This window comes from Malaya genurostris, chromosome 2 (genome assembly GCF_030247185.1).
Source record: "Malaya genurostris strain Urasoe2022 chromosome 2, Malgen_1.1, whole genome shotgun sequence".
Taxonomy (NCBI): Eukaryota; Metazoa; Arthropoda; class Insecta; order Diptera; family Culicidae; genus Malaya; species Malaya genurostris.
The window spans coordinates 91,109,627-91,127,697 of record NC_080571.1 but is presented as its reverse complement, the minus strand read 5'-3'; the positions used below and the strand labels follow the sequence as shown (position 1 = coordinate 91,127,697).

The following is an 18,071-nucleotide window of genomic DNA, read 5'->3' as shown; positions in this document are numbered from 1 at the left end:
ACCCAGGTTTAATTAAAATCAATAGCTCATAAAACAACTAATGATTTTTTTAAGAGGCTTCAAAATTGTCTGCAATCGCGTTTGCGATTTGCCCCCGGAAGCTGCCGAGAAAACCGCTCACACTAATCCAAATGTTTAGGAATGAAGTGGTTGGAACAAGGCCCTTAAGATATAAAAGGTAGCGAAATGAGATGCAAAACAAGTTAATGCATTTTTATCAAACAAATGTGGTTCGATTAAACAACAAAGAAAGTAATTTAGATCACGAAACATGAAATCGATACTATCGAATATAATTAATGTGTTAATTGTTTGTTAAAAAAACATGTGCGAGAAAAATGAGACAAAATATAAAAACGACCAATACGACTTCGATAAACATTACTAAAAGAAATTCTAGATGAAAATTTATAATAGATTCTTAGTGAAGTGCTATAGTACGGTCTTTAGTTGTTAGTTGTTTATTTTAGCCTTTGGTCATTCGCCGAGACATTATAGGCATCTGTATCTTCCTACGAATGTTTTTCTTACGTGAAGATAGTCCAATTAGACTAAAGTAAAGATAGACTTCAAATATCCATATTTCGTATCTGCTCTTTTTAATATTTAATATTCTTGAGTCGTAGCATGTAATCGAGATTGACAGAAATATCCGGGGAACTCATGAATCATTTATTGAGTATGCTGTGTGGCTTTTTGCGTATTTTAGTTCTTCTTCCCATCTTCTTGTAAAAGCTTAGCAGTGGTCTAAATGTAGTTAAGCTAATCTATCCGCATTTTCAAAGTTGGTACATGTACAATCTGAACTTACAGGAAAAAGCGAAATACCCTACCAATAAAAAGACGAAATGAAATAAGTATTCAATATACATATCAATATTTATCTCAGATACAGATCTGGTTGAGTAACTGGCCGTTCTCCAGGACTATTCTATCACCATCTTCTTTATTTCTTACCAGGAATCAATTGAATGGCAGAACTCTTTTAATTTGTTTGTTTATTCATATTGCTAGGGTACCTTGGTAATTTTTTTGTAGCAACCAGAACAGTGTTGTTTGAAAGTTTTATTTTCATTTTTCACAAGGGGTCGCTATATTTGGGGTAACTGGCGGTAAATCACTCAGGAACAATTTTTATTTCGTTTTTGTTCGGAGTGTCTGGTCGTGTCGTCGGTCAAACCCTTAATGAGCGAAAGATAATAAAAGTCCGATACTCTTTATCACCTTACCGGGGAGATATCGGTTCGAAAATGGCTTGGTTGGTATCTCTCATGTCTTTTGCTCATGAATACACAATGCAAGCGTAAAGCTTTTTCAGATTGACGGTTGACGCAAATGGTGCAGAATTATCCGATGACGGGTGGATTGAAGCAGAATTATTCGATGACAGCCCAATAATCGGGCCCATGATAGGACCGATGTGGGTCATTAAAATTCACCGGGTGGGTTGTTAAACCTGCTCGGCCTTTTGGCTGCCTGGGCAGCCATGGCCACCAGACGGCTACCAAAATTGATTCAGTGACGGTTGTCAAATCCAATTTGGCAGAACATAGTCGCCTGTATCTTAGTTAGCCGAGCGTTTCCATCTGTTCATCTTCGCTGAAAATGTCAAAAATTCCGATGTGAAAAAACCCTGTTGGATATGGTTGTATCGTTTAAGGTGTATGTCTGGCAGCGGTGAGGCTGCCAGCCATATTTTGCCCGCTCGCAGAGTTTAGTCAGCCTTCTAGCAGCCATCCTCATGCGGGAAGTTTTTTTTTTCAGTGTTGGTATAGTTATTATATTAAAATAGTTGTTTATGCTTGTGTGTGTAAGATTAAATCTTTGACATTCGAACTGTCACTAGTAACGCCAAAACTTTGGTACCGCAGGTCGAAGCCGGATTCAAAAATGGATGCATAGTTTTGCGGTGTGGACGGAGTTTTCGCAAATTTTTATAGTCTTCAAATTTCATAGAAACATTTGTTGGAAAAGTGCCTTTCGGTGGTCTGTTAGTAACCGAATTCCTCACTGAGTGAGATGCGACAAGGTCGTTTAGTGTTTTTTTTGCATTAGTACTGAACGTTCATTCGAAAAAGAAAAAAATCGATTGATGTGTACCGATCGTCGGAAAGTTTTTGTGGCGGTTTAGTTCCATATCGAGCAATACAGGCTAGAATTAGAAAACCAATGAAAATGTGGCACGAAGCGCGGAAACAAGAAAAAAAGATCCGTGGCATGCTGGTAGACTACCGGAAGAGGGCCGAACGGAGGCAGGATTTCTATGAGAGAATAGTGCGTTTGTAGACGGAACCAGTTTGATTTGCATTTTATTCCTGCATCCTGTGTCCGTGTAGGGTGACCAGAGTCAAAATGTGTTCGATTAGTCTGGTTAGCTGAATGTAGTTTTGCATTGAAAAAGGCTAGTCATCTAACTTCATAGTTCAAATGTTCGCTATGTCAATTCTTATCGAGATTATATCGGTTACTAGTGACAAATTAGCATGCTCTTATATAGAATCTCATAACAGTAACGCTGATTGAACAATCGCACCCCTTTTTGACTCGACCCGCAGCGGACAATGAGAGCTTTGTTATTCTAATGCGCGTATTTTGTTGTTTGCCCACAGAAAGCCGATCCAACGCAGTTTCTTCAAGTTCATGGTCGCAAATGCAAGATTCATCTGGACCCGAGCGTGGCGGCAGCTGCAGAGAATCCAGCCATCATGCAAGTGATATTGCAAAAAAGCAGAATGAAAAACCTGCTTGCCCTACTACTACAGTATTTTCCGCTTCCTGCAAAACGAAACCTTGTTTTTTTTTCTATTCGATTGTGATCCGACTGGTTACACTAGCCGAGAGAAGCAAAAAAAAGGCGGTTTCATGTTTGCAGGCTGTCCTGATTACCACCAATCAATTGAACCGTTGATTAATGGGATTCGTTCTTTTTCTTTCACCTTCAATTACAGGATGCCGTGGCAAGGTCAGAAGGATAATCTGATTGATCGGTTTGACGTCCGAGCCCATCTGGATTATATCCCGACAGTAACCAACAAACCGGACCAACCGGCAGAAGACGATGTGCTGGATGTGGAGGAACGTGCCATGAACTACGAGCGGTATCGCGTTCTTGCACAGAACGAGTTCCTCGGTGGGTAACTATGCATCCATGGTGGCTGTTGGTAGAAGTCATGTTTTCATTCTAAAGTCGGAATAATTTCAATCGAAATTAGAGCAGAAATGGATGAAAAACACAAATATATTAAACATTTAATTTTCAAAGGTCTAATTTACTGAGAGTAGCAATCCCGAACTTGTGTTCTAAATTTAAAATGCATTCTCTAAAATGTATAATATTTCTTAATGATGTCTTCTTTTTGTTTCATGAAACCATCCTTCGATCTTTGTGCAACGATAACAATTGCTTAGTTCTTTTCATTATTAACGAAAATTAACCCATGATTAACTTCCTTCGAAAATAAAATCAACAAATATATTTTAAAACCGCCGAAATTTATTGCCAAAGTTTTGATAGCTACTATTTATTTGCAGCCATCAGCGAGGAGAAATTCCTGCATCAGCTTTTCCTAGAGGAACAATTCGGTGTCAGTGCTCAGGTGGAGGCCGAACAGAAGGCATCGTCGTCGAAGAAAAAAGCCGGTGCGGGAGTGGCAATCGGATATACATACGAGGAAACGGAACCCACTGGAGTGGTTCCTTTTACGCAGACCATCACGGCAATAGAGCAGTCCACGGCGACCAATAAGTACGATGAGTGCATGAAGAGTGATTCGGATTCGGACTTGGATATGGATGTTTCCATAGATATAAACAAGGTTGGAAATGCCCAGGCGCACGAAATGAATGCCTGTGGACGGCACTACGGAATGAAGAGTAACGATTTCTACTCGTATTTGACGAAGGATGCAGACGAAGCCGAAGCATTAAGGATGGCACGAGAAGAAGAGCAAGAGAAGATTATGTTCAGCGGTAGAAAAAGTCGCCGGGAACGGAGAGCACAAAGAGAGCGAAAATTTGCAGGGAGACCAACCAGTCCGCCAAGTTATGCGGCCAAGGAAGAACTGGTTCCGCGGACATATGATGATCCAAACGATAGTTCGCGATCTCCATCGCCTGTTAATTCAGGAAAAATAACCTATATTACCTCATTTGGTGGTGAAGATGAACTTCAACCGCACTCGAAAATATCGATAAGCTTTAACAAAGACACCCAGGGTCAGGCAGGGTCTTCCAAATTTAAGAGTAGCTCGTATGCTGAGAAAGTGAAGCAAAACTTGGAAAAATTAAAAACCATAAGTACAAAACCGGAAGAGAGCAAGATACCGGCTCAGTATCAGCGAAGATCTAGAAGCTACAGTGACCGAAGTAGAAGCGGATCAAGATCAAGATCTTGGAGAAGACGAAAAAGCCGCAGTCGTTCGAAAGGAAAGAGACCTTATTCGAAATACAGACGACATTCACGTTCCAGTTCAAGGTCATCTCGTTCGAGATCGCACTCGCGAGGGCGTAGAACATCTCGTCGCTCCCCAGATTATGGATCGCGGCATAGGAAAGCGAGGTCGTCTTCTTCTTCAACATCATCGCCCGTTCGAAAGCCTTTACGGAAAACATCCAGCTCTGAATCCAACTCTTCTAGAAGCCCTAGTCCTGCTCGTCCGAAACCAAAGTCTCAATCTTCACCCGCTCGTAAAACAAGCTTCAAAATTGAACCACCTGAGAAGGCTCCCGTTGCCGCTGGAACCGCAGGTGTCGTTACATTGCCACCAGTTCTGGTTAAAAAGGAAGAACCATCTGTAAAAGTGCCTGTGCTGGTGGAACCGGAACCTGAAGTTCCTATTCGACGATATTATGGACGAAAGCGCGATGACCAGAGTTCCAGTGAATGTGATGTCAACACGGACAGCTCAGAAGACGAGGAATCAGATAAGAAGCCCGATTCGACGCTGGATCCGTCAACGATGTGAGTCGAGTAACTGTAAATCGTGTTCAGTTCTAGTTCCCTACCAGACATTGTTTAGGCCTGTCAGAAGCTAGCGGTTTGATTAGATTTGTTAAAATCTAACCAATCGCCTTCTAATCATAGAAAATTTTCGTCTGAAGTAACTACCGATAAACGAACTGACTAATTTAAGCTATTTTATTCTAGTGTGCAACCGGAACTGCTGCCGGGAGGAATAACCATCAAGCAAGAGAAACATGAATCCGGTTCCAGTATGGTGGCGACTTCTTCAGCATTGTCGGCAAGGTTTGGTAAATCGTCATCGAATGTCGGTGTCGGCAGCACAATCGGCACATCCGAGTCCAAAGTCAGTAAGAATAATTCAACTATCATTACCTCTCAACCCTCATTCATCTATATCCTTTGGAACTACCACCACTGCAGTTGTTTGATTGCGGTGGTGGTCCCGAGATTGGTTACCATTATCAAAATTCACAATAAATTCTACGTGTGTGCGGTAAAAAAACGGAAAGGGCCAAATTGAATGCAAATGGATTTTTTGTTTGGTTTATCGGACGAAATGTTTACTTGGATCATGGTATTCGAAGTCTTCAGTGAAAAATGTTATTCAGTCAAGTTCCTCATAATTATGCTGGCACGACAAAAAAAAAAAACATTTACTGCTCATACTTTCATGTTGGTCCTATTTTCTGAACTTATTTGCAGAATGGTCTGCAGAACTATGTTTGGAAATAATACTTTGTTCTTCATTGTGTAAATTGCATTGATCCCTGTCTACTGATCAACATAGTCCTGAGGTGTCTTTTGCTGTATCAAGCATATGTCTCCAACTAACTCGGTCGTCGCTAGCCACTCAAGGCACGGATGCGTCTTCATTGCCTGGTTTTACTCCTCTTCTTTCTGTCCTCAGCTGGATCAGTTTCAAGAACCATTTTCACTGGACTGTCGTCCGGCATTCTAAGGACATGCCCAGGCCATCGTAGCCGGCTACACCCGAATGCAAATTGACTTGGGAAGGGAAGAATTGTTGGTTCGAGAAACCGAGGAATGCTCTGCATTCACATAAGGGAAAGGATACTGTGTTAGTAAATGTTCTAATAATATTCTCATGTGTTTATTGCTCTGGGTGGTCGAATATCGAGAAAGTTCTGGCGTTTTTTTATATGGACTGAAATGAAAATCCGGGAGAATCCAGACAGCCGGCAGTCTTGAGTTCTGCCGATGTATTTCTACTATAGATAAGCTTACACGCACAAAAAATAATTCAACAGTAGTTGATCCGTTTAATAATTTTCAATACATCTACTGTGAAACCGTTCTCTGGGTTAAATACAAGTATAACTTATTTGTACATACATATTTAGTGCTTAATTCATAATATACCTCAAACCAATGAAGGCACTCACTATAGTATCACATAATTCGAACGATTTTAATAGCCCTGTAGTTCAAAATCACCAACTCCTAAAAACTCCTTCTTTGCATTGTTAATCGCCCTTATTCTTGTTTACGGCCGTATGCGATACGTTCGAAAGTATGTCAAATTCGTATTACCGTTTACGTTCGAATCAATCACACTTCGAAACATCGTACATGCATAAAAACAACATCAATCCAACTTTAAACCACCAGTTTATCTGGCAAGGTGTATTTTTCATAAAGTAGGGGAGAGTGTTCAGTTACCGGTACCCTTTTATTTTTAGCTTATAACATCTGACTAAGTGCATATTATCCGGACATAATATACATCAATGGAAAGCTAAAATCCTTCATTTGAAAAAGCTTTATTGTCAATTTAGTAAACTGATAAATTTTGGCCATTTTTAAAAAGGTGTTCGGTTTCCGGCACCCCAATTTTACTAAAAATGGAACAATATAAGTGCAATTATTCAAAGCAAAAACGGAATTTATTCGAATAGAGGTTTGCAGGTTAAGTACGAAATTTGATAATTTACAGACAAATTTTCAGATTTGGCATCTCTGCATATCACTGACAATTTTTTACGATTTGTCGAAAAAAGGGGGTGTCGGTAGCCTAACACCTTGGGGTGCCGGTAACCGAAATCAATAGAAATTTTGAAAATTACGAAAAAACAACTTTGGTTGCGAAAATTTCGATAGCATCACGAAATAGATCGATTTCACCTTATAAGTATTTAATCCGCTCACCTTTTCGATGCTCTTCAATTTATGATACTATGAAAAAAAGTCAGAAAAAACTTTTGTGTTGATTTTCATGCAATTAAAATTTGTTTTGTGCGCAGTAAAAAGTACAAGCGTCTGTTTGCTTTGGTTTTGTAATCTTCTCTGTCGGTTAGAAAAGATTGCGATGCAAAAGGATAGCGACAAAATGCCGCAAAGAGAGCGAAACTGTCATTCGCATCGATTCAAGCTCTTCGAGACCATGAGCCAGAAATTTTTTATTCAATTGACTGTTACAATGACAAATTTCTATTAGCAGAATAATTATTAAGTAAACTTCAATCATAATGAATTCATTTTGATAATGCGTATGTGATCTGCCATCGGATAGAGCTGGCACGGATTTTTTTAGGCGTGCTATTAAACTATTACAAAAAAATGTAGATCGCCCACTCCAAAAAGTTGGTCGTCTTTGACAGATATATTTGTTGGTGCTTTGAATGAACAATGAAATAACACTTGTCGCTAAGGAATATTACCAGTTGAAACTGCAATTGACCTCAATCCACCAGTCGATTAATTTTTCTTGTGGCTCTAATGCTAGTTAATTTCAATACAACAGACAGCGAACAGGTTAAAACGACGAGAAAACCAAACAAAAACCTTACAGTAATAGCAAAAGTCATGAAATTGGACGATGGTTTATAAAAACTTCGAAAATCGGCAAAAAGCCTGCTTAATTGCAAAGTCTGCTAACAAACGAAATTGCAAATTTACATACCAATCTGCAAACCTGGCATCCATGGTCTGACGCTAATTATTTCGCTATTCTGTGACGATTCCGTCGCATTCTATGTCCAGCTGAAAACCACTATATACGGCATAAAAAGAACGTGCTGCTATTACACACACACGATATTTATTGGAATGACACTATCTGCTTTCTGTCTGCCCTACCCAATAGGTATGGTAAAATTTAATGGGTGAAAAGGTTCGAAGGTTCGTCAGAAAAAAAACAAACATTTCACTATGATTGCTATGCTTTCTAAATGTTTTATTCAAAAAATAAATTTATCATTTGATTGCAAATCCACTTTACATTCGAAAAAAAATTTGTTGAAAATCAGGTATACTGTTTTCAATGTATTCGAACGATTGATTCGCAACATTGAACTGACGGATCCAAACCACGGCATTTCATCTATTCGTCTGTAAACAGGAATTGGACTTTTCGTTCGTACATACGTATAGTTCGAAATTAAACTGGTATACATTCTAGCGTTTTGCATATGGTTAATCACAAGTGCATTTCATCATGGCTTAGCATTTATTTGAAGAAGTTTACTGATATTTTTTTTTGCGATATTCTCCTAACCAGAGATAATTTTTTTGTAGAAACAGACAATGAAAATTATAGAATGATAGTACTCAAGGGAGAGCAAGGATGTGAAAATATAGAAAGGAAAAGTGAGACGTGACAGAGGGTCATTTAAGCAAGCAGAAATCTTCTAGTAACTCAACTTTTACCTTCTACCAGAGGAGTTGGGCTTAGGCATCTGAACAATGCGAATCACCCAAGTCTCTGGTATGTCGGAAAGTAGTGATAAAGGTCTTTTACCATTTACTATCCGAACCGGCGACTGATGATTTACTGATATTTTCATATTTTGTGGCAATAGAGTCGCGTTCGAATACATTCGAGTGAAAACCAATGTTGCAAATATTCTTCGCGTAACTAATTCACTCATTGATTTTCGCCGCGAATATGCTTCTATTACTTACGAGACGGGCGAACATCGTTGAACTATTCACTGCACGAAAGAGAAAAGGGTGAAAATGAATAAGCATTAATCGTTGAACCCGAATCTAATACATTCTTCGCTGCTGCTATACATGGTGCATATTAGTTTTGTACATTCGTTTGTCATTCGTTCATTTACTTTAGTCTTCGAATTGGTTCGAATAGCGTCACTGCGATGATCATTGGTTTCCATTCTTCGCGAAGAATTCTTCATCTAATAAATTCATTATATCTCGTGAGGTAGCAGCAATGGGAGAGTGCTGGGATATGGTTAATCACATACACATAATACTATGGTAATAACGCAGGGGGAAACGTCTTAATTTGTTTGTTTCGCGAATTAGATTTTGACGATGATCGCTGTATGAATATTCGTTCCATATTCGCGTTAAGTCATTCGGGGGTATGTTCAATAAGAATAACAATTGCAAAGAATAGATATTCGTGCGAGCAACGAAGCAGCGTCGGCTTCGTTCGCACCCGAATGTACGGACAAGTCCGAATACCAGAACGATTATCGAACAAAGGCGAAGGGAAACGAACGATGATCATTGGCGCTCGTTGCATTTTTGATATTCGAGCAACATTGGTGGAAACCCAAATTGTAGTTCCATACTCCAGAATACTGCGTACTAGTGCGATATGAACTGTCTTGAGGCAATCCACGTCGTTGAAACTAAAACGAAATCCATGTTAATTGGTACTATATTAGAGGGTTAAGTAGTCAAGAACCAATGAATTTTGGCAGACTATATAACTTGTTTAACTAGAGAATGACTTCTGTCACATGATCATGGTAAATTACAAAATTTCATAGTATTATTACTGTTGATTTTATCATGCCACTCAAGGTGAAAATTACTACTAACATAGTCGTACTCAATATTTTAAAGTGGTTAAAAAACTATCGAGCTTTACCATAATGTAGTACTCTACATAGTATAAAGTTGCATTTCATCTGAAGCTGAACCACATCCCGTTTCGATCTTAACTACTGCCAAATGAAATGGTTTGGCAGTAGTTAATATTGATATTTGATTTTAGTTTCAGTTTGCGCTACTAAATTACACAAAACTATATTCGAAATACTGCTTTTATGTATGCTTCACATAAACTACTTACCCAAGTTGATTTGCAGAGCTAATACGAAGTCAACCGCAACAATTTCAATTTTATTATTTCAAATAATCACTATAGATCCATATACACACGGCAACACAATTTTACGAATTCTTCATAATACGGCGGCTACGTCTTTCACGTACAAAAATTATCAGATTCATGGCAATTATAAAATTTAAATCATGTTCAGCTAAAGTTAGTCTGATGAACTTCATGGTAAAACGAAAAATATTAATAGTTATACTCACCAGAAAAAAATTGTATTAAACATGCAAAATAGTAAAGGTGACCATAAATGTTTGATTGGGACTCTTGGTTCTTTCAAAAATGTTATGGTAGATTAATAATTATCCATAATTCAATTCACAATATTTTCAACATTGTTTTTTTCTACTACGCCAACGTAGTTAGAACTACCATATTCTTCTTTTCAGAGTAGGCCTTCGCTGGAAAGAATGTAAACTGTTCGATGAAACGAAGCTTGCAATCGAGAATGATGCCAAGTCTTTAATAGACGAAACTCGCTGAGCTGAAGCCATCATGATTGAGTATTCGAATATAATATGAGACTGTGTCCGTGAGAAAGTTAATGCATTACATTTCTTAACGTTTACTGTCATGTCGTTTCTGTCACACCAATCTGGAGTTCGACCAATGTCAATTTGTTGAGAACAGCAATCCACGAGGCTTGTAATGATGCGGTAAATTTTGAGATCGTCAGCATACATTACTTTAAATAATGAATATTCACTGTGAGGATCGTTCACGAGTAACCCTAGGTTACGTGAAATGAATCCGGAAGCACAGATCGGATTCGTACGAAGGCATTACGACCCGTGAGATACGACAGAATCCAATTGGTTAACCAATCAGGGAATCCACTTCGCCTCAATTTTTCCACAGCAAACTGATGAGGAACACGGTCGAATGCTTTTGAAAAATCAAAACATACAGCATCGATTTGTTGTCGTTTTTCAAGTTTGTCAATCACTCTTTACGTAGCTCATTAAATTGGTGGTAGTTGACCGCTTTTTGACAAACACGTACTGATCAGTGGCGATAATATGCTTTACCACAGATAACAGATAAACAGACTCACATATGAACTGTGTGTAAAATTTGCTCAATCAGCGTGGCGAACACTTGCAGATGTCACCACGATTTGGATGTTGGGTGTAATTTTGCTGTTGGTTAAAATGACAAGTTTATTTTTGTTTTATTCCGATCGAATTCTCGTGTGATTTATGCGACATCGAAATAAAGTTGTCTTTAACACTTAGGGAAATCGTATGATAAGTGTTAAAATTGTTGTAGTTGGAATATTTCTATAACCGGCACGAGGATTTTGTTATCGTTCCGGAACGTAGTGGAACGTTTTGAAAGATGGCGGCGAACAGTCGAGTAGGTGGCAGTATTTACAAAGGATTTTGAAAAAAATTGTTCGAGTCTGAATATCTATTATCTGAAGCTTTACTTATAGGTAAAGAACATTCAACAGCATGTGTTCGAATACTTTTGGCAAACAGTTTGGAATAGAGATTTTCTGTAATTGGTGACGTCATGCACGTTTCCTGTTTTGTGAACAGGAACTATGAAAGCTTCTTTCAACTTTGCTGAAAAATAGTACTCAACAAGCGAGCGGTTGAAAAGTAGAAATACAAGTGAAGTCAAAGCAAAAGAATATTCCCTTATGAATGACGGGGGTAACCATGGTGAAATAATATCATCAATAAAAACAGCTAATAATATTAACATACATGCTGCGATGAATAATAATTATAACGATAAGGAGAACATGTCTCACAAAGCGTGCTATGGAGTGGATTAATATTACCCTATTTAGCTTGAATATCATACTCAGAAGTAACAGGAGTGCAGGATTTGACTACGTCAATTCAAACGCACCATTGAAACGCTGCGCTAAATGTTGCGCTGCTTTACATCAAATTCATATCAAATAGCGTTTCATTCTATGCACTATGCATGAACATCATCATCAGCATCAACCAGCTGGAAGTAAAAGAAAGTCTTTTGCCGCTATAATCACTATTTCAAGTGGTGATTTTCTTCCACAATGCTCAAAACTGATTGAATCGTCCAGTAATTGGATCTTACAGAAATCAGTGATAATAGTAGCTCAAAATCACCACCGATCTGTATTGATTTTGACCGATGTGATTCAAAGATCACTGATCAACTGATCTTAAAAAGATGAGATCAGTAGTGATCTTTAGTGATTACGATTTAATGATTGTTTACTCTTGATTTTTCCTCTTCGAATGGGATAACCGGATAAAATCTTAGGCGGTACTTTTTTTTTGTTTCAATTATAGAGGCTTTAACATCTTAGGTCATTCGCCTCTTCGGACCAGAAAAACTTTCTGACCCTATGTGCGGGGTTGGGAATCGAACCCAGGCGGGCTGCGTGAAAGGCATCGACTATCCCATCACGCTATACCCGTCCCGGTACTTTCAGAGCAAATGTGTTGATTTTTGCGTGTTTCCCTCGGCTGCGGGATTCGTTCCACATATTGAATGTTATGTATTTTATCGAATAGATTTAAAGTAGTTTACTGTATTAATTAAACGTATGCGCTTGCAGTCCACTTTTTAACCTACATGTTGTTTGAGATCTAAAAGATTTTTTTGTGTACAATTTTTTAATTCATGATGCTCGGTTTTCTGATTCACAATCGGAAATCTTGATTCACATTTTCTTGCACAAAATGGGCTTATTTCCAAATCTCAAATGCATTGCCACACTGAAATTAATTCAAAGAGCGTTTTTGATTCAAATTCTAATTCAAACAAAATGTTTGAAGTTTACTTGAATGTTAAATATCAGTGGCTTGTCGTCCTCATGTGCACCTCGTGCACTGCACAACCGGTAAAATTCAAGGATTTAACTGTTTCTTCATCTGCATTCAATTTCTTTTAGATTCTTTATTTATTCGAAAGAAAAAAAACAAAAAGTAAAATAATGAGTGATTTTGCCCAGAGCACAAGATGCACAAATTCACACTAAGCTTCTTGCGTTTGCTGGTCAATGTCAGCCAAACGCTCTTTCAATACCGCATTGCCGTAGTCAATACGTGGCGCTGTGAACTCGAGCACATTGCCTCGTGCACCTATATTAGCGTGTACACATATCTAATATACATCCAACATAAAATTTCAACAATGTTAGTGTCTTTTCCATGCACACAAGTCACTAACTCAAGAAGAGATGAAATTACTCAGATCAGCTGTGAGATTTGTTGTTCGCTTAGTCACGTTGAGCGCTGTGAGAACCTGGTATGCATACCGTTAGGAGAAGCTTCAGTTGCCTATGCTTATGGCAGTTGAAAACAAATTGCTGTCTCAGTTGCAACGTCGCTGCGGTTTTATTGATGAAATTATTGACAGATTCGCTCGACATGCAGAGCGCTGAATTCTTCTATTGTATTGATAATATGAAATATGTTTAATAAAGTATATAGTTATTTCATCGTTTTGAAAAACAAACATACCCCGTAATTGGTGCACAATCAGGTAAATTTTGTCACGCGACGGCACTGCAAAATATATTAGATTCCAATGTGTTCTATTTCTCTGCGTGCATATTTGCAAGACCCGATTGAATCATCAATTGAACGTCTGAGACTGATTCAAATAATATATAAGACCACAAAATTTTCAAATACTAAAAAGCGTTTCAGTGCAGTCTGACCGCTACGTTAAAAGATAGTACTGCGTTCTAGAATTGTATGCACGAACATGTGTTAGACGACGGGTGCATAACCGAATTCACATGAATTTGCCTTAAGACAGCATCTACTAATGCACGTGAAACAGAATTAATATTAATATAAGTTAACAAAAAGGGCCGAAAAAATAAATGCAAAAGTCATTCAATGTAGCGGAAGTTCCGCTAAATTCGAAAATTCAAGTATAAACATCTATGACAAAACTGTTTGTTCAACAGAGAGATATTTTAGTGAAATCTTCGAAAATAATCTGGTAACTTGCTTACTTACCGAACCGAACGAATTGTAGATTTCCCGTACACTCTATTTTGAGCCGCCGTTCTTCAGTCACTTTGTACTACCGCTGCAGGCGCATCTTTCTCGATTGCACACACCCAGTGAGTGTGAGATTTGCGTCTAAGACTGTAGACCTTTCTTCTTTCTGGCATTCTTGCTACATGTCCGCCGTGTTGTATAAGCCTCACAATGTTTGCATGTTTGTATACTTGGTATACTGCTTCAATCACGCAGAGTACTCGAATGTTTGTTTCTTTCAACGATCATACCTCGAGGCCGTATAGCAAGCGAGTTACGGAATTTCAGCTGGTTACGGTGGCCCTATTAGCAGATATACGATTTCGTCAATACCCCATTAATCTCCACCTCGGATTCTACACCGTTTGGGTTACCTCGTTCTCTACCAGTCACCACGTACTTTGTCTTGGTAGGGTTTATCGTCAGCCCTATTTTTGCAGTTTCTCTCTTGAAGGGTACAAAAGCCTTCTCACTTGAAGGCCACAAAAGTCTCGTCCGCAAAACCAAGTAGCCTGTGAGGCTTATTAATGATGGTTCCGTTTCTCTCCATGCCTGATCTCCGTCTCGCACCTTCGAGTGGTATATTGAACATAAAATTTGAGAGTGCGCCGCACTGCTTTAATCCATCTAACGACACGAAAGCATTGGATGTGTTACCTGCTATCTTGACGTTTGATTTCGATCCATTGAGTGTCACGCTAATCAGTGTAATCTGCTTTGTTGGAAAGCTATGTTCTAACATGATGATTAAGTCCGCAAGATGTACTCTCGAAACGTATCAAGAATTTGTCGCAGTGTGAACATTTGGTCCGTCGTTGAACGTTCTTCTCGGAATTCGCATTGGTATTTCGACGACAGATCATTCCATTCTCCTTCTCAGATCAATTCGATCAGTCCTTGTGCGTAGTACAGTCACTGACTTTCAACTTTAAGCAGTTCGACAGGGATCCCGTCCTTCCCAGAGGTCTTGTCTATTAAGTACGTTTTTGTCAATAGCATTAAAATGATCTGTTTGAAACGTCGAAACCAGCAATTTACAAGTTCAGACGGTTGGAGAGAGATTGTCAAAAGTCTGTTAAAGAATTCGACAATTCCCTTCTGATTCTCATATATGGTGATCAGTGATTTGAATTGGAGTCCGAGAAGCAAGTGGAAAGGAATATTGTGTCATGGTAACCCTGGTGAAAGTTATGCGTACGCATATCAATGGCTTTGTTTTCTACATACACGGATATGTTATCCTGTTTAGTATTTGGGAAGGAACTGTATGAATATTGCATTATTAGATTCGTTCAAGTGCAACACTCGTACCTTGTTTATGTCGATATAATTTTTTTTCTCCAGTAATGTTTCAATTTCACTTACTGAACACAGTCGAATACAACTGTTTCTGAAGTCAATACCAACTGTCCTTGGTCGTGAAAACGGTAGTGTCGATGCTTTTGGACCTTTACATATTGAATGTGGATCCGATACTCATTAGTTGATATTGTGTCATTTTTATTGAAATATCTGAAAGTTTAAATTCTTAAAAACAGACTTTATTTATCAATCTAACTCAAGATGATGAAAATCCATATGGGATAGATATGCGAGTATGGGCAGTTTATTCTACGGCTCAAATAAGCAAAGCAGTTTAGTACAAAATCACAAAGTTGTGTCTAATCTATGTTACTAAACAATGCTAAATATTTTTGCAGTTCACTAGATCTTTGGCTGTCATTTTCTTTTTCCCCCTGCTGGATGCTCAAATTTTTCCTTGTATCTGAACTTATTAATACCAATATTAAAAATTATTTCCAAAAAATTCGAAATCGTTGTCCTATTTATCCCGTTTAGAACATGCTGTGAAAAAAATGTCAAGTTATTGTACTAATACTTGTAATTCCGATGGATTCCACTCCGTATGTCCCTCAGTGTTTCGGATCTGCTAATCGGATTAGTGGTTAGTTGTTGGTGAAAACACAGGCACTAGCAATGAGAAGCTGTGTAGACGATTATCTTCGCACTTGATTTTTTGACCTGTTTGGATGATCTTTGTTGTGTTAGGCAATTCATCGCACTGCATTTTCTTTTTTTTCTAACTATATTTCTATGCATATGCTTGCAGAGCGGTGTATCATCTACGATGTGTTCATCCAAGTCACTTAATCCTCGAGATCGACTGAAGCGTAAAATGCAAATACTTTTGAATAAGCAATGTAAGCTGAATATTATTTAATTGCTTGCTCAGTGTCAAATAATGAAATATATTGTTTCAGTTAAAGCCGACAAAAAAGCGGAAATTGAAAAGGTTGAACGACAAATCCAGCAGCAACAGGAACGGGAAGATGAAATGCGAGAACTTGCACTTAAATTAAGGCGAAGGTGAACTTAAATTCCCCAAACATACAATCGATCAGTCTTAATTGGCCATATTATATTTTTCAGGCAACGCGAACTGCGGCATAAGTACGGAACACCGGAAAGTGATAAAAGTCCATCGAAATCCGGAGAAAGTTCGGACGACGGTAGCTACAAAGAGCCACATATGCCACCGGTAAAAGAACCATCACCGCCGCCAAAACCTCCTTCTGTGCCACCTGCAACAAGCTTCACCTCTAGTGCTATCATTGAGCGTAAACCAATCCTACGACGTGTTGTTCCTGTCGAGACATCGCGATCACCCAGTCTAGTGCGAAGCACTAGGCGACGTTCCGATAGCCGAAGTCGATCACGATCTCCTGCCATGAGCGGTAGAAGTATTGGCATTATCGGTGGCAGTGGTAGCACAAGCAGTAACCGAAGGTACGATGATCGCCCTCGGAGACGATCCCCACCACCAGCGCCTCCACCAACGTCGTCTCGCGCACGCTATCAGTCTCGATCAAGATCGCGTGATAGGGATCGTGATCGAGGCAGACACCGTTATGGCGGAAGTAAACCTTTCCGGGACTACGATCGTGGTGGTAGCGGTCGTTACTATCGGCGAAGATCCCGTTCAACGTCCCGCGATCGTCATCGATCCTCATCCAGATCGTATAGGTCCACCTCTAGACCAAGGGGTAACATCGGTACAGGAAGTAATCGCAGGGATAGATCACCTAAGATAATGAAAAAGTTAGTTGACTATTGATATTCGCAGCAGTTTTCATATTATTATTGTTTTACAATAAAATGAATCAGATACTTGCCATATAACTTCACGGTGGCGATTGTTTCTTTCCAACCTCTTGTTAAACTACATCAGTAAGTGTCCTGAATAATTATAGTGTTGGTTTGAGCACAATAAGTTATGGTAATAAATGAGAACAATGTTCTGTGAAAGTTATGGCGAGTTGAACATTTATTTTTATCTGAAACTATTAATATTTTTTGATAACTCGTATAAACTTACGTTCAAAAAGTTAAGCAAACAATTAACAATCCATTTTTCCACATTTTACATTTACGTAATTTATAAATGCTTCACACATGAAATGGAATTGTGCTACATAAGGCGTAAGTGCTGAACTCTTAATAGATATCGAGATTTTAATTGAAAATTATAAAAATATAAACTGGCAAAGTTTCGCTCAGGCAAAAGCATTTTTACCAAATTTGAATCTGAAGATGTCAAAATGATTACTAAATTTTTCCAAGCATCATTGCAGAACTCTGGTCAGAGCTCTATCTGGACATTGCAAACTCAACTATCACATGGCTACTATTCAGAGTGCTGAGTATTATTCGTGTAATTTGTGTGAATGCGATTACGGTACTTCATATCATCCGATATGTAACTGTCCCGCATTGACGCAACTACGTATCCGAGTTTTTTGTTCTTCATACATGGTTGAGTCTGTGTATGCGGAGCTAAAATTAAAGGATATTCTATCGTTTCTCACCCAATGTGGAAAAGAGCTATAGTCAGAGGGGTTCATCGTTCTTTCTAGAGTGAATGAACCCTTTCTGTATTGACCTTAAAAGGTTTTAGCATATTGTTTGGCATCCCTTATGGGGTGCTGAATTATTTCTGCTCATACAT

General features: G+C 38.6%; 1 protein-coding gene across 1 annotated transcript; it reads left to right on the top strand.

The window, feature by feature from the left end:
- Positions 1 to 1,849: 1,849 nt before the first annotated feature.
- LOC131432580 (CLK4-associating serine/arginine rich protein) lies at positions 1,850 to 17,375 on the top strand. Its single transcript, XM_058598925.1, has 8 exons — positions 1,850 to 2,274; positions 2,610 to 2,707; positions 2,949 to 3,130; positions 3,532 to 4,960; positions 5,147 to 5,306; positions 16,176 to 16,266; positions 16,327 to 16,432; positions 16,496 to 17,375. Exons 1-8 carry the CDS (start codon positions 2,170 to 2,172, stop codon positions 17,178 to 17,180), a joined length of 2,856 nt encoding a protein of 951 aa, XP_058454908.1. The 5' UTR covers positions 1,850 to 2,169; the 3' UTR covers positions 17,181 to 17,375.
- Positions 17,376 to 18,071: the final 696 nt, after the last annotated feature.

Excerpts from the sequence above, each read along its gene's own strand:
- LOC131432580 (XM_058598925.1), top strand. The coding sequence starts at position 2,170 with ATGAAAATGTGGCACGAAGCGCGGAAACAAGAAAAAAAGATCCGTGGC. Across the intron at positions 3,131-3,531 it reads TGCACAGAACGAGTTCCTCG|CCATCAGCGAGGAGAAATTC; the intron begins GTGGGTAACTAT and ends ATTTATTTGCAG. Across the intron at positions 16,267-16,326 it reads AATACTTTTGAATAAGCAAT|TTAAAGCCGACAAAAAAGCG; the intron begins GTAAGCTGAATA and ends ATATTGTTTCAG.